The sequence below is a fragment of the Columba livia genome, chromosome 21 (assembly GCF_036013475.1).
Source record: "Columba livia isolate bColLiv1 breed racing homer chromosome 21, bColLiv1.pat.W.v2, whole genome shotgun sequence".
NCBI classification, from domain to species: Eukaryota; Metazoa; Chordata; class Aves; order Columbiformes; family Columbidae; genus Columba; species Columba livia.
Window position 1 is genome coordinate 3044769 of NC_088622.1, and position 24081 is coordinate 3068849.

General features: G+C 46.2%; 2 protein-coding genes across 4 annotated transcripts; one reads left to right on the forward strand and one right to left on the reverse strand.

The window, feature by feature from the left end:
- Nucleotides 1-620: 620 nt before the first annotated feature.
- CA6 (carbonic anhydrase 6) lies at nucleotides 621-13696 on the forward strand. Its single transcript, XM_065037985.1, has 10 exons — nucleotides 621-998; nucleotides 6554-6648; nucleotides 8380-8562; nucleotides 9182-9330; nucleotides 9689-9784; nucleotides 10309-10375; nucleotides 10639-10796; nucleotides 11216-11339; nucleotides 11823-11921; nucleotides 12277-13696. The coding sequence occupies exons 1-10, from the start codon at nucleotides 910-912 to the stop codon at nucleotides 12888-12890; spliced, it is 1674 nt and encodes a 557-aa protein (XP_064894057.1). The 5' UTR covers nucleotides 621-909; the 3' UTR covers nucleotides 12891-13696.
- Nucleotides 6038-23873, reverse strand: LOC102096104 (solute carrier family 2, facilitated glucose transporter member 5). Of its 3 annotated transcripts, XM_005514278.3 has the most exons (12): nucleotides 23352-23811; nucleotides 21817-21915; nucleotides 21216-21376; nucleotides 20628-20752; nucleotides 18415-18567; nucleotides 18206-18331; nucleotides 17722-17909; nucleotides 17209-17319; nucleotides 16814-16915; nucleotides 16358-16433; nucleotides 15798-15925; nucleotides 11407-15130 (listed from the first exon to the last, which is right to left on the reverse strand). In XM_005514278.3, the coding sequence occupies exons 1-12, from the start codon at nucleotides 23406-23408 to the stop codon at nucleotides 14897-14899; spliced, it is 1560 nt and encodes a 519-aa protein (XP_005514335.2). In that variant the 5' UTR covers nucleotides 23409-23811; the 3' UTR covers nucleotides 11407-14896. The 3 variants fall into 3 exon arrangements, with proteins under 3 accessions (XP_064894059.1, XP_064894060.1, XP_005514335.2); XM_065037987.1 differs by lacking the exons at nucleotides 11407-15130; nucleotides 15798-15925 and adding an exon at nucleotides 6038-7519 and having other exon boundaries at nucleotides 23352-23873; XM_065037988.1 differs by lacking the exons at nucleotides 11407-15130; nucleotides 15798-15925 and adding an exon at nucleotides 10281-10883 and having other exon boundaries at nucleotides 23352-23869.
- Nucleotides 23874-24081: the final 208 nt, after the last annotated feature.

The following is a 24081-nucleotide window of genomic DNA, read 5'->3' on the forward strand; positions in this document are numbered from 1 at the left end:
TTTAAAGAAAAAGTTGAGCATCCCTGAGGCTGTGAGATATCTAGCTGGCACAAGTTTCTGTGGGAATCTGGGCTTGTTACCAAATACTCAGTGCTCTCTTTTGAAATGATGTATTTCTTTCATGGTTTGGGAGGGGAGTGTATGGCGAATGAGGTGGACACTGGGAACAGTGAGTTTCAGGAAACATAAAGCCAGTGTAGCTAGTAATCCCACCAAAGTATTCCAAGACGTTGGTGTAACATGCTGATGGAGCAGATGGAGAGAAGACACCGACACAGAACTGGCTTACAGGCACCCACCACCCAGCAATGGGAAACAATTCTCGTGATCAAAATCCCCTTCCATTGGAAGGTCTAGCCATTCCTTGTGCTTTACAGGCCATGATAAAATTATAAGTGTAATACACATGAGTTTTTAGATTGCTTGCAACATGCTCATGAGCACAGAAGGTGATTAGGCCAGGCTTTTCCTCCTCGGTTTAAGGTGGTTGGGCGGGAGGGTTCAGACTTTGCAGAGTGTGAAATCACTGGTTCACACAGCTGAGGATGCCAAGGCAGGAGCAGAACCACCACAGATCAGGACTTGTTTGCCGGTGCATTAATACGCTTAGTTATGCGGCATAGGGCGCATTCCAGGGCGTGAGCTTTTGTAGCACCTTGAATGTGCTTCCTGAATCCCCAGGGACTTCTCTTTCTCCCCAGCGCCTCACCAAACACCTGCAGAACATGTGTCTGGGTGGCTGCGTACGCACCACCCTCATCTCCTCTACCCGGCAGCTCCGCAGGCACCAGCCTGTTTGTTTGGGTTGGTTTCTTTTGGAAAAGCATCCCAGTGGCCTTGCAAATGAGGCTTTCTGAGTGCGTTCAGCGTTGCGGCGGCCACGGTGAGATCTCCGGATGAAGCGATCGGATGCAGGAGTCAGCACTCCTGTCACTCGCATTTCTTCTCTTCACTGACTCCGCGGATCGTGGTATTTTTAAGGAACATCCATTGGAAAGGTAATGGCAGAGGCTGACTCATGCTGTTGCTGCGTATCTGTTAATATTATTGAATGACTGTTTAAGATGTTTTCTTCCAGGCATTCAAAACCTCCTCTGACTTTACATCCTTCTCATCCCCCTTTTCTGTCGTGCTTTTGTCTTGCAGCTTAACTCTACGCAATTAAACACCACAGGTTTTAGGCATGTGAATAACGAAATGACTTGAGATGACTGATCTGATGCCTTAATCCTTGTAACTTCCACCACTTCTCTTAATTCTCCTGTCTTCTCCCAGGATTTGAGAGATGGACTGGATAGCATCCTGAAAAATGACTTAAAAGCCACCAGTTCTTGATTTAATAGCCTGTCTGATAACCTCAGTACAATAACTGTGGTCTGTAAGGGAAGGACCTAGGCTGAATTAGATATTTTCAGGTCCGCATATAGAAAACTTGCAATTACAGGACAAAAATTAAACTAAGAATGGTCCGTGGGGGTTTAATGGATGTCGAAGATGCAGGTAATGTTAGACTAACTGGCCATTTTTGAGGAGTGATATTATGGACACAGGTTTGTGTTCAGTGGTGAATATGTAGCATGGGTCAATCATCAGCCTGCATAAGTATATGGGAGATGTGTTAGACACTGATGTCACAGGCAAAATACTTTGAACATATGTCACTTAAAATGGAACATTATTGCACAACAACCATGGCAACAAGAAAAAAAGCAGGTAAGATGGCTGGAATAGGAAAAAATACATGCTACTTTTAAAATGCTGTAAGTGCTATCCTACATATAAAACTACTACATCCATTTTCAGATGATGGTGAAGGGCTATTTGGAAGTGAACCAACACAGAAATCAGGGCACTAATACCAAAGAGCACATTTCCCAGCAGCTAACGATCTGATATGGTGATTTGAGGTGAGACTGAAAGCTTTTAAACCAGCTGGATATTAATTGCCAGGCATTGTGCATCCAAAGGCCGTAGCTGCTCATTCAAACCATGACGAAACCATTAAGTAATCCCCTTTATAGAGGCCAGTTGTGCAAGTCTTGCTCTGCCTTCACAGCGTGTTTGAGGCCCCTTGCTGAGCAGGTCTTTCCCTCTCACTTTGAAATATATTCTGCTATAAAGGGGAAAGCGAGCTAGGAATCGATTAGCCATTAAGAAATTATAGTGGGTATTTCATGTTTTTTTTTTAAATAATGGAAACCTGGAAAAAAACAGTATGAGTAAACCAATAACAACTCATTTGTTTTCCTAATGAGTGCATAATACTTATGCAAAGCACAAGGGTTATCAAGCAGGATTCTCTTGCCCCAGAACAGGTACAGCACAGACGGTAGGATTTAAATTCCCTTCATGTTGTCTTCCTGCCTTAAAAGTCGACCTCATTCCCATGGGAATCACTTTTAGCTCTTACTAACATCCCCCTCTTGCACAGGCGGATTGCAGAGGTGACGAGGGGCTGCGGGTGCTGAATGTCCCTGCATGGACCTCGCCTGCAGAAAAACAACCCCAAAAACCCTAAAAAAATAACACTGCAGATCCGAGTATGAAAACACTGGGGAGCAGACGACTTGGGGAAAGCAGGGACTGAGTTCTTAATCTCTGAAACCGGGTGCATCTGTCTGTAGTTTGGATCTCTGAGTCATGCAAGTCTGCTTTTATGATCAAAAGAAGCCGGGCATGTCTGGATTGACCTCAAAGACACCCGTATAAAACCCAGCATCTGTGTGAGGCTGTTTCTCTGCATGGGCTAGGGAGGAAGCTTAAAGCGGCAAACTTGTACCTAGACACATACCTATACATGCCTTCCTGGATCTTACACTCTCTGGGATATGGAGTAATTGCCCCTATAACACTGAAAATTAACTCTCCCAGGCTGTGAGCAGCCCAGCAAACACGCTCTGCCCCACCAGCACGTACCTCGAGAGCAAGCAAAATGTTGAGAAAAGTCAGAAACACAGCAGATGCACTACACACTATGATTAAACCTCTGTCAGAGATTTATATCTACTCTCTCCATTAACATGGGACTGTGAAAATCCATCTCTTGGTCCAATTCTTTCCTTTTTTCTTTCTGGAATAAACGTTTGCTGGCATCAGTCTGGTATGCCCTGCTCCATGGGTGAGACCCAGCTCCTCTTTTTCACTGATTTGTCTTCTGTATCTTCCAATTTACCTGTTACAACAGGAATCCAAGTTAACCAACTGAGATCTCATTGCAGCCACATTTCTTTGACTCATCTACTTTAAGGGTCACTACACTCACCTGTCCCCCTGAGCTGTGCAGGGGTTAATGAATCCCTGTTTGTTCAGCTCTTGGAAGACGAGAAGTGCAATGGAAGGGCTCTGTTATTGTTGCCAGGTATGAAGAGTTCCATACCAAACCCAACTGTATTGTGTTTGGCCACTGGATGTCACAGCTGCTCAACACACAATGCAGCTGATATCAGAAAGGAAAGTGCTTACCCAGCAGCGGGCAACAGCCACATTTCCAGAGCCATTATCTGTTCCGTGAAGAGTGTTGGTTTGTTAAGGGACTTGGGGTCTTCTCCTGTGTTTCTGCGCTGCTAATATTGATTTTCACAGAGAATGAGCAGCAACTGTGCTTCCTCTGCATGTTATCGCACTGGCAGATCAGGAGCAAAAGGAATATTTATACAGAAGGAGGTGCAGATTTGTATAAAATACTAATAACAGCGTCTGAGAAGGTAGACGGGTATTTACACATGCTGGCAAGTTGTCTTGTCACTGAATTACTCCTTCTTTATCGCACCACCACCCAGTCCACAGCACAGAGCCTTAGTATGATGGAAAAATTTATCCCAGGCCAATTCTTGCCAGTACTTCTTCAATCCTCACGCATTCCTGTGTACTTTGCACTAAATGCAGAGGGAAGATTGACGTCCCCCTTGCCAACCCTCCCTTCACATTTCATGTTTTTTAAAGTCTCGACATGCAGAACATGAAGTCGCTTTCAGCAAAGTCTGCGGAGCAGACGTATATAGACATCACTAAAACTGTAATTACATTTCCTGGAAATGAAAATGAAGAGCGATTATTTGACCACGTTCTCTTCTTTTTATAGCATCACATTGTCCTTTTCTCCACCTTGGGGAAATGGCGAGGGAAAGGCTGCTTGTGGTGCGGTGAGGTGATAACACCCCAGAAGTGATGGGAACATTAAAGACGGAAAAGTGTTTTAAGATAATCCAAGGGCTATAGCTGTAACTAAGAGTAATTGGCTGAAACTGAGCAAAAGAACATTTAGGTTGACAATGAACTGCAGGTAGCTAATGCTGGGATCTGTTAGACCGTGAAATGGAATTTGCAGAGGAAACCTCTCTGCCTTAAAATGGGCAAATCCTGCTTGTTGGAACACTGGTGTAAACCTCTCTGACTGCCTCAAAGTCTGTTTCAATCACAAAGCTTCAGTAGAATCAACAAATGCATCTGAACTTGTGTATCGCAGGCTACTTTTATTCATCCAGCATGACTTTAGCAGGGAGAGCTCTGTTTGGAGAGGTTTGAGACTCACTTGGAAAGCCTTCAATCCCCTGATTGAAGGCGATCTGTCCGTCTTGCGTCAAACAGCCTGTTCCTGGTCAAAAGTTTGCTGGACTCGGGAGTGATGCAGCTATAACCCATGGAATTCCTGCTGAGTTAACTAACCCTTCCGAGCTCTGGGTCAAAGGAGCACTGAGGTATTGAGCCAGCAGCTTCAATGTGATGGCAAGGTTTTAATGTGGCTACCTAGTGCTCAGATGGATCTGAAATCAGGCTTGAGCCGAGCTTTAGGCCAGCGAGGGCGGAGGAAATAGCCTGGGAGCAGCAGGATTTAAAAGATGGCAAAGAGTCAGGGAAAACCATGGAGATAAAAGCGAAGTGCACAGAAGCCAACGATGTGGGATAAAAGGCTTATTTCCTACTGCAGGGTGGAAGGGGGGCTGAGGTCTGTGGAACCACATCTGTGCGAAAGCAGCTGCCTTTGGGGAGAAATCATGCCAAGAAATCATGGCAGAGATACCCGACATTAGATTTCCCCCCCTGGCTAAATTTGGGTGCGGAGATGATTCCTCTCAGACCCACAACCTTCTTCACCTGTAAAGCACCGGTTTACTTCAAGCATAGTCCTGCTCTGATATCTGGAGTTCCCAGGCACTATGTCCATACGTCTCTCCAGCAATCATATTGAGGTAGCAAACCAGATGGCTAAGAAAGATAAACCTCAAGCCAGCCAGGTTTAATATCACATACACTAAAAAAAGAGATACCTCCAAGAACCAATAAGCAACTCTTGGTGTCTGCAACAGTTTATAGAGGAGAAAGACTCATTTCATACTATTCAGCATGTAGTTAGAAGCTACACACATTTAAAGAGTTTAATTAAAATTATTGTTCTGTCATAACTCCAAAACAGCCGCTAATCTGGACAAAGCTGACTTGAGCTAACAGATGTGGGGTTTGGATGTGCCGAGCGCCCACAGCTCCTGCTACTGTCGAGTGAAATGTCACAATTTTAGCACATTGCGAAAGCTCCATTAAAAATTAATTCGCTGTCATCTCCAGTTTCCTGGCACTAGTACATTCTCAAATGGGCTTCATTTCAAACCCTTTGTGCAGACCGATAGCTGGTCGATAAAGCACCAGCAAGAGAAGCAGCTTGTCCCAAAGTGACATCCATTTAAACACCCTTGGCGCGGGCAGGGTGACGGGAGGGACGCGTTGCTGCAGAGGTGACCTCCTGTTCTTCACTCTTCTTCACACCCTCATGTGCTGCTGGGTGGAATCCGGGAGTGTAAACAGCTATAAACCCCCCACATTTTTCCCTCAGCTAATTTCAAAGCTTATTTACCCAACTGGATACACAAGGATTATGAAGCACATTGCAGGGCATGTTTGATTAATTTAGTCCTTGCACAGCTCAGTGCAACTGTCAGAATAAATGACTTCTTTAGGAGACAGAGGGAAAAATGCACATTGGGTTAATCGAGTCAATATTGCAGCAGTTCCCAAAGGCTAAATATGCGCAGCACAAAACAACAAACCAGAAAAGGCCTTTTAATATGAACAATTCACTTGCAAAGAAAAAGACTTTGAATAAAAAAACTACTTCTGTTCTTCAGGACAGTCTAATCCTAGAAACCCAAGTTCACATGAAATCTGTAAGTCCCCTATGGCTCTTATTGCTGAATTGCTGTTATTACATACCTTATTACTGAAAATAATAAATGCAAATATTATTGCAAGTGGCAGGGCTGTTGCAAACAGAAGTGCTGAGATTTCACTGATGGGAGCCTCTTGCCAAATGTTTGATGTTTCTGCCCATCACCTAAGATCAGCAGCAAAGTTCTATTACAGTTGGTGGAACCTGTAACTCTAACACTAACAGGTGAAGATTCCATTCCCATTTAACGCTGACTGTCCGAAAGAAATAACTCTGTGGCATTTGCTGTTGTTGTCGTGACTGGGTGAGAAGGGTGGGATGGACGCTGGAGTAAATTGGTATTTACGCCTCCTGCGGATTTTTAAAGACGTGCACTCCCCGCCTTGGTTCCAGCTGCAGATACAGAGGGATGTGGATCAGAGCTGTCTGGTTCCAGCTGCTCCTGGGGCACCTGAGCTGCTCTCACCTACCGCATTGGACGTACAAAGGTAATGAAAAATAAAGGTAATGAAAAACAAGGCTGTTTTGGGATTGCTGCTGCCTGCCGGCTTGCTAAGGATGCTCTCATCATTCTATACTGCAGAAGCAACACCCAGCTTGACTCTCTTTCCATTAGTGAAAGATCTCCAAAGAACAGCTAATTTATTCCACTTTATTGATGCCTGTGTGTCTTGAAAGTGATTCTTTTCAATGTCACCCCTTTTTCCTCCTTTGTGTGGTTAGGACACATTGTCAGAGCTGGCAGACCAATGAGGTTCAAACAATGGGGAAAATCTTTACAATGTGTTAGAATAAAAGCTGCCCTTTGGATGATCCTGGAAGGAAAAGATTTAAATAGTGCCCGCTCATTCTTTTATTGTCAAATCCCATGCAGTTCTGACCGCTAAGAAGTGCTTACTTATGTATATTTTGTGAAATTTTATCTGATTTTCATTTGTTTTATGGTGGTGTTTGCAGACCTCATTGAAGTCAATGGCAGTCTTTTAACGATCTTCACCCATCTGGGAATCAAGCTAAAACAAAGGATATTGTTGAATAGATGCAATATTGCAATTAGGACACCGAGCTTTTAGCAGTTCTCTCTGGATTTTCTTTTGGACAGGCTGTCTGCATCTCCTAAACCCCCCACATTTAATCAATGCCAAGAAACAAATATCTGCAAACTGACATTGCTTAAATTAAATACAAAGAAGTGGCAAATAGTAACGAATCACCAGGTGTGGCTGAACTCTCCCTCCAAAGCCCCTCTGCAGGATTTGGAGTCAGCGAGTTCAGGAATCCCACGGTGATGACTCCTTGGCTCTGGCTCCGTTTCTCTCAGACAGACGTGATTCTGACATCGATCAATACATTGCGGTTCTGGGGTGAAGAAGAAAAGGTTTCCGTACTGATTATCAGCCACAACCATGATAGAGATAGAATCAACATTTCTACTCATCCTTAAAATCCTAAATATAGCACTGTAGAGAGGACAAATAGCCCTGAAGGGTTCAAGCATTTGTTAATAGCTCAGCAGCACCCAGACCTCCACAGGGAAGATTAAAATTAGGGCTGAGAGGCTCAGAGCCATCGGAAAAGGACAGAACCCAGCACGCCAGGTCTCTACACATTTGTTTTCCTCCATAGGTGATCACAGGACTGTGTTCAGCAGAGGGTTGGGTTTTGTTAAGAAAAAAAACACCCCCCAAGACATCAAAGCCACCCCAGACCAGTCCTATCCTGGAAAGTATACAATAGGTTCAGCTTATTTAAACCATTTCACCCCTATTCTTCTTTTGTTAGCTCTCCTGCTAGGCTAAAAATTGCAAAATTACTACCAGTTCCTGATCCTAAGCAGAGACTTTCCCCCTATTGCCCTGCTCCTGTTCACTCCTATTCACCCTCACATTGCTGGAAAACCCGATTCCACACTTTTGGCAGTGGAGACACATTGAAATCCCCATTTCTATATAAACACTGCTCCTCTTTCAGCCTCTAGTGATCTATAAGCCATTACTGCAATGCAGGTTTCTTATTTTGCAGCACAGTTGTCCTGCAGACAGAATAATGTGTATTTTCACTCTAGGGAGGGCAGAGAAACCTTTTATTGCCGTAGCTCCTGGTGCTATAATAACGAGATTGGCATGCCCTGCTGGCAAACGAGGAGAGTTTTCTGACTCCTGAGCTAACAGCAGTTCTTGCCATGTCCTAACAACCCGCTTTGCTTCTCCTGCCCACAGAGGGAGAGCTGGATGAAGAGCACTGGGGAAAGCACTTTGCAGACTGTGCTGGCAAGCACCAATCTCCTATTGACATCCAGAGGAAAAAAGTGACGTATAACCCCCAGTTACTGCAGCTGGAGCTGAGTGGTTACGATGGGCCTTTGCAAGGGGATTTCACAATGACCAACAATGGTCATTCTGGTAAGACCAGGGGGATCCTTCTCATCACCTGCCTAAAAAGAGGAACCATTGCTGACAAAGGAGCAGCCTCAGAGATCAGACGATGCAGGTCAATGGGTTTGTTTAATCCTGCAGCAGCTCTATAGCTGTCAGTCACCTTTCTGTGAGCAAAAGCAGCCCTAAGGCACAAGGGGGCAAGTGCTGTCCCCTTCAGCCCCGGTTTGTCCCCCAAACCAGGGCTGGTACCTGCAGGATCCCTGCCCTGTTTCCATGGCAACGGGTGATGCTGTCAGCCAAGAGTGCAGGAACAGGCCACCAGCAGTGACACAGGCCTTATGCTTTTGATACGCAGATGCATTTTATAGTAGCTCTGTCCTGAAAACACAACCCTTTTACTTAATTCTCCATTTTCACTCCTAAGTTTGTGTATTAACATGGTGTGGTCTGTGTGGTGCATGAGGAGCCTGAGGTCAGGAAAGATTTAAAGTACACACAGCTTGAAGTTTCACTGGTTTTCCTTTGATACTGGAGTTAGAGACGGTGTTACTGGCAGAACGGTCTGGACGCTCTAAGTTTAACTACAGGAATGGGCATGGCTGCACCTATTGCTGTCTCCAATCCTGGTTTTTATTTGTTTCAGTTCAGATTGATTTGCCACCCACCATGTACATCTCCAGAGGGCTCCCGGGCCTCTACACAGCTGTACAGATGCACCTGCACTGGGGTGGCCTGGACCTGGAGACCAGCGGCTCCGAGCACACCATAGACGGGATGAGATACTTTGCCGAGGTACTTGTGAACGGGGCAGGCTGGAGGGAGCGCTGCACGGCTGGTAACTGGGAAGTGGAAGAACTGCAGAGGCATGTGGGGTGGTTGGTGAGATGCAAGGGCTGAGCCTGGTGGTGCTGGCACAGAAGGCTCTAAAACAAAAAGCCCCACTGCAACAGCATATATCCTTCAAAGATGAAGTTGTTCCTCCACATTTGCCACAAACCTATTGAACTAAAGGTCTGTTTGGCTGTGCTGTGAAGCACAAGCAGCAGGAATTGGGACGGTGATTCTCCCTTCAGTCTGTATTGGGTCCTTTAAAGCACCGAGGAAGCCATTTATCACTTCTTGCTGAATAACCCTGTCTCTCTTCTGACAGCTGCACATTGTCCATTACAACTCAGCTGCCTACTCAAGCTTTGAAGAAGCCAAAGACAAACCAAATGGATTGGCTGTGCTTGCCTTCCTGTACGCGGTAGGTTTGATGCCCAGGCTGCTGAGCAAGGCCAGGCTGTGATCATGGTTTATACTCCAATCACAGCCTAGCCAGGAGCAGCCTGTACTAGGTTTGCAGGTCTATCCTAAGAGACGATATATGCCCCAAGTTTGGGGAAGCCAAGCTATACTAGGACTATTCTTCCCTTATTCCATCTGGGTTCACACAATATCAGCCAACAGAACATGGGAGCCCCAGAAGAATTTGTCCCATAAGAAGTAAAGCTGGATTCTCAGGTGTGGCAGCTGGGTTTTCCCTGATGTTCCTCAAGGCCTTGCTCTGATTTGCAAATGGGAACACTTGATTTTGTGTGGTTTTAAAGGATCCTTATAGTTCAGTGTTCTACCCAAGATCTATGTGTACATACCTTATCATGCCCAGGATTGTCCAGCCTATTGAGAGATCTGTCACCAAATCCATCAGTTAGTCCCCCAAGCTGATTAGCGGTGTAGAAGAACAGGCAGGTCACTAACACTTTGTTCAAGTTTCTATGCTTTGTTTAGGATGGACACTTTGAGAATACTTACTACAGTGAATTCATTTCCAAACTGGCAAAAATCAGGTTTGCAGGTAAGACCTGGGAATGCCTTCCTCTGTCCTTGATATTCTCAAAACCTGTATGTATGTACTGGTCTGGGGACAGACATTTTGCTGCTGCTTTGCTTGCAATTGCATTGCTGAGCATTGTCAGCCATGCACAGCTTCACACCATCCCTGCCCATGCAGGAGGGTGGCGAGGCAGATGCTCAAGGCAGCAGTAACCGTAGTCCCGGTTGGTCTCCAGAACACCCTGCAGCACCAAAAAATAACAATTGATTCTCTTTCCTTTTGAGGTCAATCCACAAAGCTCATTTCTCTGGATGTCCAAGCCATGCTGCCAGAAAACCTCTCACACTTCTACAGGTACCAGGGCTCACTAACAACCCCACCTTGCTCCGAGAGTGTCATCTGGACCATCTTTCATTCTCCGATTGTCCTGTCCCACACACAGGCAAGTGGCAGCTCCCGATAAGCTTACTGCTGAGTCTCACAGAGTGGTTCATCTTTGATGAAAAAGAAGCATCAGAAACGTTTTCTTCTAGGAGAAATACAAGATACAGTGGAGGATCACAGTGTGTTCTCATTTGGCAGTAGGCACTGGGGAGAAAGCAGTATGCTACAGAATAGCATCAAAATCTCCATCCATACAGGTGTTAAAAACTTCCTTCAGGCAAAATATCTTTATGATGAATTAGCTGATAAGATCCCTCATGTTCTGCTCCTTTCCCTTACTAATATGCAGCCAGAGACCCTGGGGGTTCCTTTGCAACAAGTTGCTGGGTTTAATCCTGAGTTGCAGGACCTGCACTGCACTTCTGGGCAGAACTGCTGTTCCCCTTGCCCTCCGCGGTAACCCTGCGTTGCTCACAGATCAGCCTCCTGGAGAACACCTTGCTGGACTGGCAGAACAGGACGCTGCGCAACGACTACCGGCACGCTCAGCCCCTCAACGGGCGGGCGGTGGAGTCCTCCTTCCCAGCCAAACCCAGCCCAGGTAACGGAGTCAGCACACAGGGCTCAGCTTTCCCCCAGGAAGGGCGAGAAACCTCTGTGGAAGGAGATAAGCTGCAAATCACTTTATTTAGGCATGCTGGAGATCCCTTTTCTCAGAGGGACAGTGTCCATGCCCAGCTGGTGGAGATGGTCCAGGTGCCTCTTCGCCTGCCAGCACTTCAATGGTGCAGCGGTGGCTGCAGGGTGTGTGCCAGCCGCTTCTTTTGGCCACAATGGTGTCGCACAGGTGTCCCAAGTGGTGCTATGTGGCACCACACACAATACTGGGTTCAGGTGTGTTTGAGGGACATGAACCATTGTAGGAACAGCTCTGGCATGGCGGGTTAGCCAGGCACAAAGTGCAGTGTCTCAGCTCCATATGAAAACAAATAATGTTCCCTAAACCTTTTAAAAATGAGAAAGCAGAAAATCTACCATGTGCAGGTCCTGCCCTTCTGTAAATGCAGCTGTCTGGTTGCTCTAGAACAATGCCATCCAGAAGAATTCGGCCTCAGACTGGAACAAATCCAGATGCAGCTCCAAGACGTGAAGAGCGAGCTGCTGAAAGGAATGAGCCACATCGGTAAGAAACACGCATCTGTTCCTGAGTCCAGTTTACCTTCCAAGGATGAAGAGTAAACAGTGAGGAATTTAAGCTCATAGTTCCCCTGGGATAAATAACTATAATCTCTATTTTACACAAGATGAGAAAAGAGGAAGGGGGAAGGAAAAATAAAGTGATTTTCCCAAATAGTTGGGTGAGGCAGTGAAGCTTTTCATCATCTCAGGCCCCCTCGCTGCTGGTACAACACATGCCAGTAGCTCACAACAGCCTGACCACCACAGCCCTGCCACTTTCTGAGGGTGTATTCTTCATGATTTGGGCTGATTTATACGCATGGCAGGAAATGTAACAGCTGTTTCACTGGTTATTTCAGGTATCAAATCCAGCACTTTTCCAGCTTTCTACTTCCCTGCGGAAAACATTGAGAGTTTTGTGGACATTCATCCCCTCCACGACATGTCTCTCCAGGCCTTCACCTTGTGTTTCTGGAGCAAAGCGCAGCCCACCGGCAGCCAGACTGTGCTGTCCTACTCCACACAGGAGAGGGACAACGAGCTGGTGGTGACCGTGGGCGCCGAGGTGGGGCTGTGGATAGGAGGACATTTCATCAGCTTCCCTCTGTACCACAGGGCACAAGTTTGGCTGCATTACTGCATGGCGTGGGCCTCCCAGTCTGGAATGGCAAATTTGTGGCTCAATGGAGCAGCTGGTGAAGCAAAGAGCATCCAGAAGGGGTATGTGAGCCAGGCTGGAGGGACGCTTGTCCTCGGGAAAGACAGGGACACTCTTCTTGGGACTTTCTCCAATGGTTTTGCAGGGTGGATGACGCATGTGAACCTGTGGAGCCAAGTTCTCAGTCCTGCAGATGTTCGGACACTTGCGCTGTGCAAACCAGGGCAACTGAAGGGCGATATCATCGCATGGGGAGAAGCCCCCATGACCCTCTTTGGGGGGGTGGTTCTGGAGTCTGACACCAGCTGCCAGTAACCCCAACTTTTTGGCTTTTTAAAGCAGTAGAAGAATCAAAACCGCTTGGCTGGGGAAACTGAGGAAAACTTAGATTATTTGCTTGTTTCTCCTTATGCTTTGTATAGGCACGCTGTGCACCTGCTGGTGATCCAGGTCATTTTTCCAAGTAGGTACATAGGAGCAAAGGCTCCATCAGTGGGACAGAGGCAAAGAGCAGAGCAGAACTTGGCCCAGGCCAACACCTTGTATGTCACATCCCTCCCAGGAGTGTGACTTGACTTCCTATACATAGATCTCTCTACATGCCAAAGAGCTACTCTCTTTGGTCAAAGGAGCCACTTCTCAAGTCAAATCTCTCACATCCTTCACCCAGTCTCAGTTTCTCACCATCATGTGTCCTCCCTTCCCATTTCTCACCATCAAACCACCACTCCTTGCCCCGCAGATGTTTGGCATAGGAAAAGGGACATAAAGCCCTCGCAGAACAGAGCATGGTCCTGTGCTTTGATCAGTGGCATACCTTCTTTTCTGTAAATGGATGTAGAGACCAAGCATGGAAACAGCTTCTTTTTCAACATGTATACATCACAAGTTTGAGGGCAGGTATAAAACTCATTTTCTAAGGTTAACTTAAATCACGTGAAGGGCTATAATCTCCAAAACCAACAAAATCCATTCCGGGCTTTTCAACAATTCTGCGCTTCTCAAAACAGAGGGCAGCAGCCCTGCATAACAGTTAACTAAATTGAATTTCCCCATGTTAAATTATGCTGTAATTAACCCCCAAGCCCCTTCAACTAATAAATACTTCCAAAAATCCTCCATTTTTTTATCAGTGTGCACTTTACTTTATCTGAGAGTCCTTCAGACTCAGGGCTTTTCCAGCCAATTTAGCCCTTGGGGGACACAGCCAGAAACCAGTAGAAAGACCAAGCTCTAAACCATTTGAAGACTTTTTCAAGGGTTTTCAAGTACCTGAGAGCTGAGTTATTTCAAAAAATAAATTTAAGCACTTCAATGTGAGAGGCTAAAGACAAGTTTGGATATGTTTGCAAACACAGGCTCCAACCTGCAGCCACCTGCACAGGAATCAACCTGAATTTGACTCCAGCAAAGCAGCAAGGAGGTTCTTCCCAAGTCCAACACCACGTATCACTAGGGGATGAATGAGCTTCAACTGACTCGTATACAGAGCAGGGTTATGGGGGTCATTAAAGGATTAAGAGAGGGACTGTTGCTCTTTGGCAACTGAAGTGTAAACACTAGGGAGTGAAATGAGCTGAAGAGCTCAAAGACTAAAGTGTCACTGGAACAAATTGGCTGTGAAGCAGCATCAGCCAGATGGATGACTCCTAACCTCAAGAATAAGGCTTCGGAAGGACTCACCGGCAACAGCTGAGGACCAGGTTTGATTTGAAGGAGAGAGCTGGGAGAGCTGCATGGGGGTGAGATTGTAGTGACGTGCATTTCCAGTTTTGCTGTTCTTTGAAGCACACAAAGGAAGGACAAGGGTTGACAGGATAAATGCCATTAGCAGCCCACCTAACGAAGTATCTCAGAACGACTGATGCTCTCTCCAGCCCAGATCACCGAAGTCCTGGCATCACTCACACTGGACCCTCAAACACATAAATGGCAGTTCCTCAGAGGAATATAGGGCACTCAACTGACCAAAACCAGCCCAAGTGGTGGCTCCTGTCACCCGAGATGTCTCAGTCAGGACATACAGGGACATACAGGATAACATATGTTACTGAGCTTGGCTGAGGATGTTGCCCTTTCCCTGTGACAAATACCAAGAATGGGTAATTTGCCTTGGCAGTGGCTGTGCCATGGAACAGAATGGTCCTGCTAATTATAGTGACAACACTCTCAAGAAACAACGGCTTAACTGGAAACTCCTGCTGTTGGAAGTTTGCAGAAGGTCCTAATGAAGATTGGTGTGAAACGATAAATCGATATATTTGTTCTCCTGCTGAACAGATCCTGAAAAACGTCTGGGCCAGGCCAAACACTGGGCTGGGTCACAGTCCACTGCTGAAGATTTCTTTCTTCTCCGCCTGCCCGCCTGGGACAGTGCGGAAATCCTCAAGTTCTTCTTTCTCTTCCTGGATCTCCACCTTGTTCCTCTTGGCCATGATCCTGTTGATTTCCATAAAGGTTTTGTTCTTCGTCTCAGGAACGACAAAGAAGATGTAAACCATCGTGGCCAGGCAGATGGCACAGAAGATGAGGAAGCTGTAGGGCCCCAGTCCAGCCTGGGCAATGAAAGAAGACAGAGCAGGGATCAGAGGAATACTCTAGTTGTGTACATGACATCATTTGGACACGTTGAACCTTGTAATAACTATAAAAAAAGCAGCCACAGTGATGTGTACATAGTTTAAGTTGAATGTCTAGAAGTTAGGGGTGGTTCTAGATTGTCTTCTCATACCACCACCATGGATGTACTGGAAGCCACCATGGATTTACTGGAAAAGGAGGGTGAGGGCCTGTTACATAAATCAAACTAAACTCATCAGCTTCCTTTGCACATGCTAAAAATCAGCAAATATAGCTGTTTATGGGTCTCTGCTGCTGGGGATCATCAGTTTGAACTGGTGAGCTAGAGATCAAAAGCTAAAATGGGCTAAAATGTAAGATGGGGAATTTGCAACCTTTTCCATGCTCCTGAATTCAGGATCAGACATTCACCTGGAAAAATAACTGCTTTCTTTTAAAGCATGTGCAGACAGACAGATGTGATTTAAAATTGCTGATGTTAAATCACTTTCTAGCCTTTAATATATAATCCTGCATACAGGTACTGCGAACTAACTTGGGCATTTACTGCCCTCAGGATGAAAAAGGCTGCCTGTGAGAACACAGGGGTGCAGGTGCCGATTTTAAGCTGAAGTCTTGCCCTGTTGCATGGTCGCGTCTTACCTCCATGTAGAGGAACACAAGCCCCACGGTAAAGTTGGACAGCCAGTGCACAGACCCCCCCACCATGAACGCTGCAGGCCGGGACGACTGCAGGAACATCTCGGTGATCATCACAAAGGGAATCGGACCTGGAAGGTAGCTGCGTATTTGGAAATCCCAAAGGCAATTTCCCCACCCTGGATTCCTAGATTGCGCTGTTCATTTCAGTGGGCAGGGAACAGATTCTAAACTACCAGTGTTTATTAACACCCAATAAATCAAATAAGGGATTGAATAAAAAGACTAGAGCAACTAAATGACTTTCCTAAGCTCACACACAGCAATCAACCCGTTCTGTCCTATGGCTGCACCTTAGCCATGAACCCATCTCCTGTACAATTTCTAAAATAAGGTTGATACACGTGAACTGTAAAATAACCCAGCTGATAACTAACAAGGTGCATGGACACACAGAGCAGAAATTAGATCTCCTTGGATTAGCCCCACAAAGCTTTGGATTTGCAATGTTCAGCATAGCACTTGGCTTGTGGAGGAGACTGGACTAAACCGTGCGTACTTACTGGCCCCAATAGCGTGTCCAATGATGTACACGATGACACACACGATGCTGAGGTAAGACATCCAGTGGACCGTGTTCTGTGAAGAATTCGATCACAGGTTAGATGTGATGCCTGTCTGAACATTCAAGGCACTATTAGTTGCAAGATTTGAAGACATTCTAAAGCCAGTGTCACCCTCCATTGCCAGAGATGCCCATAACTCACCACAAAAGTCACAGCTTGGGTATAATCCTTGCTTCCAGCAAATTGATATAACAGGTATTATGAACATGACATACTGGAAGCAGCATTCAGAAAAGCAGGATCATAGCTTCTCCTGGGCTTACTTTGGGTAGATGTACATATTCTGAGACCTTCCATACTGTCCCCACCCTCTCAGGATGTAGAACCAACTTAAAAATAAACCAGAGGGCTGAAATGCATGTGTAGGATCATCTGAGCCCTTCAACTACACACCTGGAGATTGAGAGCCAAAGTTAACACTGCACAGGACACACAGCAAAACCCAAAGCCAGCAAGGAGAAGGATTCTCCTCCCAAGGGATTCCACAATGAAAACCTGGAAGAGACATAAGAGGGTGAGACATTAGACACCTGGGGCGCAGCACATATTCCAGCAAAATTTACTGAGGTAGTCTTTATCTTTTAAGAAATTCAGTGAAATTTCCACCATTTGCTGATGGATTGTGGGCATGAAATCATCCAGGAACTGCAAAAAGCTGGATGTGTCAATAACACCGTGCATCTGTTGTTTACACCTACTGTGAGCTGTTTTGCACAACAAAACCCCATTTAAACAGCGATGGACAGACTGGACAAGCTGGAACTCAAAGAGCCCTGACAGAGACTTACAGCAACCAGGGTCATGACGACGTTGATGGCACCGATCGACACGGTGACATACTGAACACTGTTGTTGTCCACACCTGCCGACTGGAAGATTCTGTCTGCGTAGTAGAAGACCTGCAACAAAAGCACAGCTGTATGTATACGTGGCCAGAGGCAGAACACAGGAATCCCATTTTAGCTGCTTTTACATCCTCGATTGGTGCACAGAAGCCAGAGAACTGGGTTATTTCATTTCTGGAGATGTTGTGTGTTTGGATCCAGGCATAAGTACCTTCCTCTAAAAACTTCAGACTATCCCTAACAGGACGGCTTGACTCTCTATCTGGTACATGTGTGTAGTCTATTTGGTACTGGCCAGGATCGACCCACCACATCGTGACGCAGTAGCAGTGTCCCTGGTGAAGGGGTACTCCTGGGTCCCACGTTCCAGCTCCTGTGTCATGCACTGCCCCACATCATCCTCCAAAGTCCTTTAGCAGTCACCCCACTGGCCTTTCCCACATCCTTCCCACTCACCGCATTAATCCCAGAGAGCTGCTGGCCCATCATCATGACGATGATAGAGATGAGCTGCCATCGCAAGCCTCTGAAGGTACACAGGCTGAAAACAGTGAACTGTCCTTCTTCCTTTTCTGAACGGTCTTCTTGGAGCATTTCTTTTATCTCATCATCCACATCATCCCAGCCTCTCAGCTTCTGCAGAGCTGGTTGGGAGAAGAAAGGTGAGTTATGGACCCCAAAGAGCAGGTCTATAGTGAGGTCTCCTGCTTTAAATCAAGCCAGAATGATATGCAAACCATGGGCAGCAGCACTTTCACGGCGGGAAGTCAGGGGTTCACATGTGCAGAGAAGGGAGCAATACTGCAGGAATTCCATCCACCAGCAACATGTCAGTGAAGAATTTCACCCTCATGTGCTTCACTGTGGGTTGCTGTCAGCCATGTCCCATGGCCAGATCTATTCCATTCCACCTCCCCTTTCATTAAAAGATGATACTGACCTCGTCGTGCTTGCTCTTCATTGCCCTTTTGTAGCAGCAGATATCTGGGACTCTCAGGGAAAAAGGGCAACGTGACGAGCTGAATTAGTGATGGGATCCCAGTGATCCCCAGCAGGATGGGCCAGCCTGCAACAGGCGAGACAGGATGACAACTGTGACAAGTCTTTCCCCAACAGAGCCCATGGAAAAGTCCTGAGCCAAGACTTTACCTGTGGCATTCCCAAGGATGCTGTTGAGACCAAGGATCTGAGCTACGAGGATCCCAACGGTGATGAAGAGCTGGGGTACGACCCCAATCGCACCTCTCAGGTTTTTGGGGGACAGTTCTCCAAGGAACATGGGAACCACATTGGAGGCCAGACCTAGTAGTTAGAGAACAATGTTAGATATGCAGCTGCCTGATGTCAGCCCACTCACCATCTTCAATAAATGCCTTTTTCCCCTGTAAGACCAAAGTGATCCCAGCTGGACCACAGGACATAAAGAAACCTCATGCTCAAATTCATCAGGTCCAGCTGTAGATTTAATGTTATCTTCTGGCCAGTGAATAAGCTGTGTATGTTTTCCTGACTGTTCGGTGGAGCATAAGACAAAAAGCAAAAAAACCCATGGCATTGCTCCACTCAGTAGGTAGAAGGATACAAAATCTATCACTGTATCTTCCTAAAAGTAGCTTTCTTCCGGCAAGGTCTACAAAGTATTTCAACACAATACACATAAAGAAGAACTGTGAACTACTTCAGGCTTGGAAACAAACTCAAAATATAAGGGAGGAATTTCTACTTCCTTTAAAACAAGAAGTCCATATCCATGTGAGATGGAAGGATGTGACTTCTTGCTGGCTTTTAAAGATTCAGTACTCCTTTAATGGCTCAGATTTCAGAGAGCTTTGCTGGTTTGAGATCTCTGACAGGCAGCACACTGGAATAGATATTTCTACTCCAACAGGACACTAAGAACATGGGTTATTTTGAGGAACGTTGCATGGTTACCCACAGTAACCCCAGAGAGCTGCCAGCTCCCGTGCTCACGCTCTAAATCCCAAACTCCTGGAGTCAAATGACCACATGAGACTCTTATCTTACATTTGTAAAGTTCCCAGCCTTCAGGAACTTGGAGTTACAAAGATGCCCTAGCTGTTATCCAAAAGCCAAAAGGCCTGAAAACAAGTATTAAAACAACTAGGAAACATTATAAAACTAAACTTCTGAGGTGTAGTGGTTTAAGTCACTATAACCAGCCTTTTAATTGCATGGATTACAACATGCTGGCAGTGACTCCTGGACCACTGCATTTAAGTCACAGCAAGCTGCTGCTGCCAAAGTGTTCAGCCCTGTGCTGATCAAGCCGTGGCACAACAGGGCTGTGACAGGGACACCCGGGTCCCACCAGCGCCCAGTGTCCCCAGGCACTGTTCCTCAGCTCAAGGGAGGTCAGGCTGGGACGGGTGAGTTGGGACAGCCAGTCCAGATTCTTTTGACAGTTACAAGTGGAAAGTGGGATCACACTTAACAGGTCCTTTCGTTTTTATTCGGAGAACCAATGCCAAGAGCAGCAACCAGGCTTGGGAAAGTTAAAAGTCGAAACAAAACAATGAGACAAATTTCCTGCCTTAGCTCACCTAGTGCAGTTGCTGCATGCTTGTTTTCTTGTTTTATCTTTACAGGATATTCCAACTCACTAATAAACCATGGAGCATGTTGGTCTCACCAGCCCAAAGCCAATTAATTGAGCCTAAATGCCATTAGGACCCTTATCAACGTGGCTGTGCACAAGCTCAGCACAGCACTGCACAGGGTGCAGCCGTTCTGGGTTGCTGTTTGTCCCCTATTCCCATAGCTCTAATGCAGCCACTTAGAGCAGAAACTCACATACACCCTTCTCCTTGGCTTCCACTCTCTTTGCAGTAAATCTGGTGCCTCTGAACCCTTTAATCTCCCTTCAACATTTCTTTTCTCCTGCAGGAAGAACAGTCAGTTCCAGGACCGGATTATTGGATATGGCATTGCCTCCAATGACTTTGAATTATAAGGGTTGTTCTGTGTCTGATTAAGTTAAAAAACAACAAACAAACCCACACACAAACAGCTAGCTTATCTGCTTTAGAAAACAGATTATTATCATCAGGTTTCCTGGCTGTTGGAGCTCCAGTCCCCAGCAGGTGCTTATTACAGAGGATAACTGCATCTACATACACACATCTCTGTACACCTCAAATTCCAGTCTCGCTGCCATTGTTTACTAGACATCTTTAGTACTTCTGCAACATGCAGATGATTGTTTTTCAAGTACAGCACTGTTAAGCAGATGTATGGCTAAAATGTGCTACCTGTGAAACCATCTATTGTCAGAACAAAAAACCCATTTACATAGCCAAGAAAATACCTATTGTTCTCCCTTTACCATCCAATCTCTCACTTACCAGCATATATTCCCATGATAATACGAGAAAGGATGATGACTTCAAAGGTTTTTGCTACCTCTGAGGTTCCCATAAGGATTGCAGCAACAATGGAGAAGAGGTTATTTATCAGCAAAGTGCCCTTTCTGCAAAGTAATAGATAAGGAAACAGGTTCAGTTCATTTCTCCTAAGGCTCCAATAGCAGATAGATCCCCTCGGTGTTATACTGTCCAAAACTCGAATGAGTCACCATCCCAAAGACTAATCAAAGACAAATGGCAATTGTCCCATTCTTCCCGCAGGGAATGAAGGCTTCAAGAGCGATGTTTCTCAGGAAAGCGGAGCAGCAGAAGCTGGGCCTGACCGCAGATCCCAGCCCAGGACTCTCACCATTGCTCTGTGTGTGGACCAGTGCCCAGCACGCAGCCTGGATCTCAACGTTCCGAAACCATATAAATGCTCATATGTGTGGGAGACAACACGTATTGCTGAGTCAGCCCCTTTGCATTGCAATCACGGTGTGTGACACAGCCATGATCCCCATGGGCTGGGCAAGCTGGAGAGACCGGTGGGGCAAGTGAGGGATGTCAAACAGCTCTGTCACGCACCGGCCACAGTTGTTGACCATCGGCCACACCATGAGGGACCCAAAGAAGCCACCCAGAGGGAACATGGACACTGTGAGCGACCAGAGCAGCGTCTGGAAGCTGCTGTCCATAGGCACCCCATTCCTGTCCAAGTAGGTTCTGTTGTAAAATTCTTGCATGAACTGGAACAAAACACAGAGCATGTTTAGCACAGTAAGCAAAATTTTCATGCTGTAAAAGCCAGTTAACAACAAATGCCATAAAGCTTTACACAGCTTTCTTGATAAGAAACAGAATGGCTGAGTTGGGAAATGAATGCAAGAGAGGGATGAAGAAGCCTGGGGTAGATAACTTATTACAAGTTAACCTGCCTTATAGGATGTGCGTGCTTCCCAGAAGGGAAGGCAATATTCCTCGTGCCGCTGCTGGGCACAAAGTCCTAACAGCTTAACAACCCATTTGCTTCCCAGGGAAACCACTTCTCCCCAGTTCCCTGGTGCTTCAAAGTGTGCAGAAGTGCAACCATCTGCCCACACCCCCCGCAATCTGCTGTGACGCTCCTGCCTTGTTTTCTTTGGAAACCCACGTCCAGGTCATGGTCCAACTCCACGGTCCCACCTACCGGGGCTGGAGAGTTTATCACGGACACGTTGTAGCCGTACTGGAAAGAGGATCCAAACGCAGATATCAGCGCTACCAGCGCAAGCAAAAGCGTCATTTTCTGCAGAGGGGAGAGAAAACACGCAAACAACACCTTAGAAGCAGGTTTGGCTTCTAGGCATAAATGGCATTTACTGCACACAGTCATTACAGTAGTTAACTCTACTCTTTCCCGGTATTGATGGATCATTTGGATGATGAATAATTTTTATCGTGCTCAAAATACCACCCTGCAAGGCAAAAAAAAGTTGCATGTAATTATTCTTTCTCCAACGTGCAAATTGGATAGTGAAATAACACAGGATATTGGCACAGGAAAACTTTAAAAAGAAGAGATTTTGCATGAAATGACAAAATCCCTTTCCTGTTCATTTGTTCTGGCTTCCCGTGTGGCTTGTTCTGCCTCCTGCATTTCGGGATCAAGCTGTTTATGGGTCTAATCCGATTGTCACTGAAGCCAATTAGAACTTATCCAAGTAGCTCAGTGAGGGCTTGGTTGTGGGGTATAAAAGCAGCACTTTGCGGTTAAACAGAAGGGTGGAATTGCCATCTGGAGCAGCACCAAACACCAAGCGTGTTTGTGGGTACACGGTCCCCAGTGTCACAAGCAACTCCCTTTTTGCAATAATTTAGTTGCAATTCAGTCCTCAGGCTGGCTCCACTGTGTTGATTGAGCTGGGGTTTGGGTTTCTTTTTTAAATAGTTTAGTAATATTTCTCATTGCTGCTACATCAGTATTTTTCATTCAGATGCGTATCGTTCTCTGTCACCACCATTAACATTAATATCTACAAGGTTTTATGTTGCAACACTCAGGTCCCACATGAAGGACCTGTCATTTCCCTAATCAAACGTTTGTCCAAATAGCTGCTGGTACTCCTTGTATTCCTCAGAAGCTCGAGCAGCTCAGCTGCAGAGATCTGCAGATTTTAAGGCACTGCAGGAGTTTAAAATTCAAGTCAATCTCAGAGTAAGGATCAGGAGGCTTCCAGCTGCATTTTCTAGGAGTAGGCTGTTGACATTCCCTCATTGGTGATGAAAAGCAGGCTGCCTTGCTCTCGTTAAACAAATCCCAGGAGCTCGAAAGAGCCACTGGTGTTAACTGCCTGCATTCAGCACTCTGGCATAACGTGAGCATCGAGATTCCAAAAGCTGCTGTGGCGAAAGGCGGCCCCTGCTAGAAGAACCTACAGCCTAAAACCGATCACGAAGCAGGGCTGAAAACTCGCACACAGAAGGGGAAAGTCACATAAGACATCAGCTGCAGATAAAGAAAAATCAGTCCAATGCTACGCTGCAGGCAAACAAACTGGGCTCAAGAACATGCACTTCTCTGCTCTTCCCAGCTCTTCTGATCAGCTTCTCTGATCAGCTGTGGATGTGTTAGCCCCAAAGATCTTGGTCTTCCCCTTCCTCTGAAAGTATCTGCAGATCTCCAATAGCTTTGCGTGCATCCCTGCGGAGGCTGAAATTGGAAGCGCAGTCTGGCATACTCACCCCCTTTGGACCTTCATTGCAGCCAGAGCTCTCCTGCTTCTCTGCTTTACGCTTCATTTTGGCATTTGAGTCACTGACGCCAAGCACAGGCTTTTATAGCCAAAACAGAGGATGCAGGGGATGGAAACGCCCTACGCAGAAAATCCCTCTCTGTGACTTTCCAGCAAACACCCAACCAGTGCCAAACTCTATCAGCTGAAGCGAGTTGTTGTTATCTGATCATTCCCTTTCTCTGCGTGCCTCCCTCGTGGCTTCTCTTTCTTTTCCTTGCTCGAGTCTGTCGCCGCTAAGTCAGATGTTCTTTTGCCAGATCCTGGCTCCAGAGTTATTGCTTAGCTGCAAGGGAAACAGGCTCGTATGTCCAGCTACAAGGGGCAAACTTGTCATAAGTTGCTAAATGAGCTGTTTTTCCCTAGCAATATGTACATGGGAAAGATGAGTCTGTAGCAATAGAGCTGCTGCTGCTTCACCCTGCATTTCACGGGCAGCTGGAGAGGCTGCCTGGCAACTGCTGGTTCCAGGGAAAATGAGGCATTCTGCAGGAGCAGCCTGTGCAGAAAGGCTTTTGCCATGGACCACAGTGATAAAACTGCACTGCATCAATCCTCCCGCAGCCACAAACTGCGTATCTGCCCTTGGGCTGAAATACCGCTCCTTGTCCCACCTTGCACAGACCACTTTGCTCAGGGCGCTTTTGTCATTCGCAGAGAACAGGTTTATCCTCTCAGAT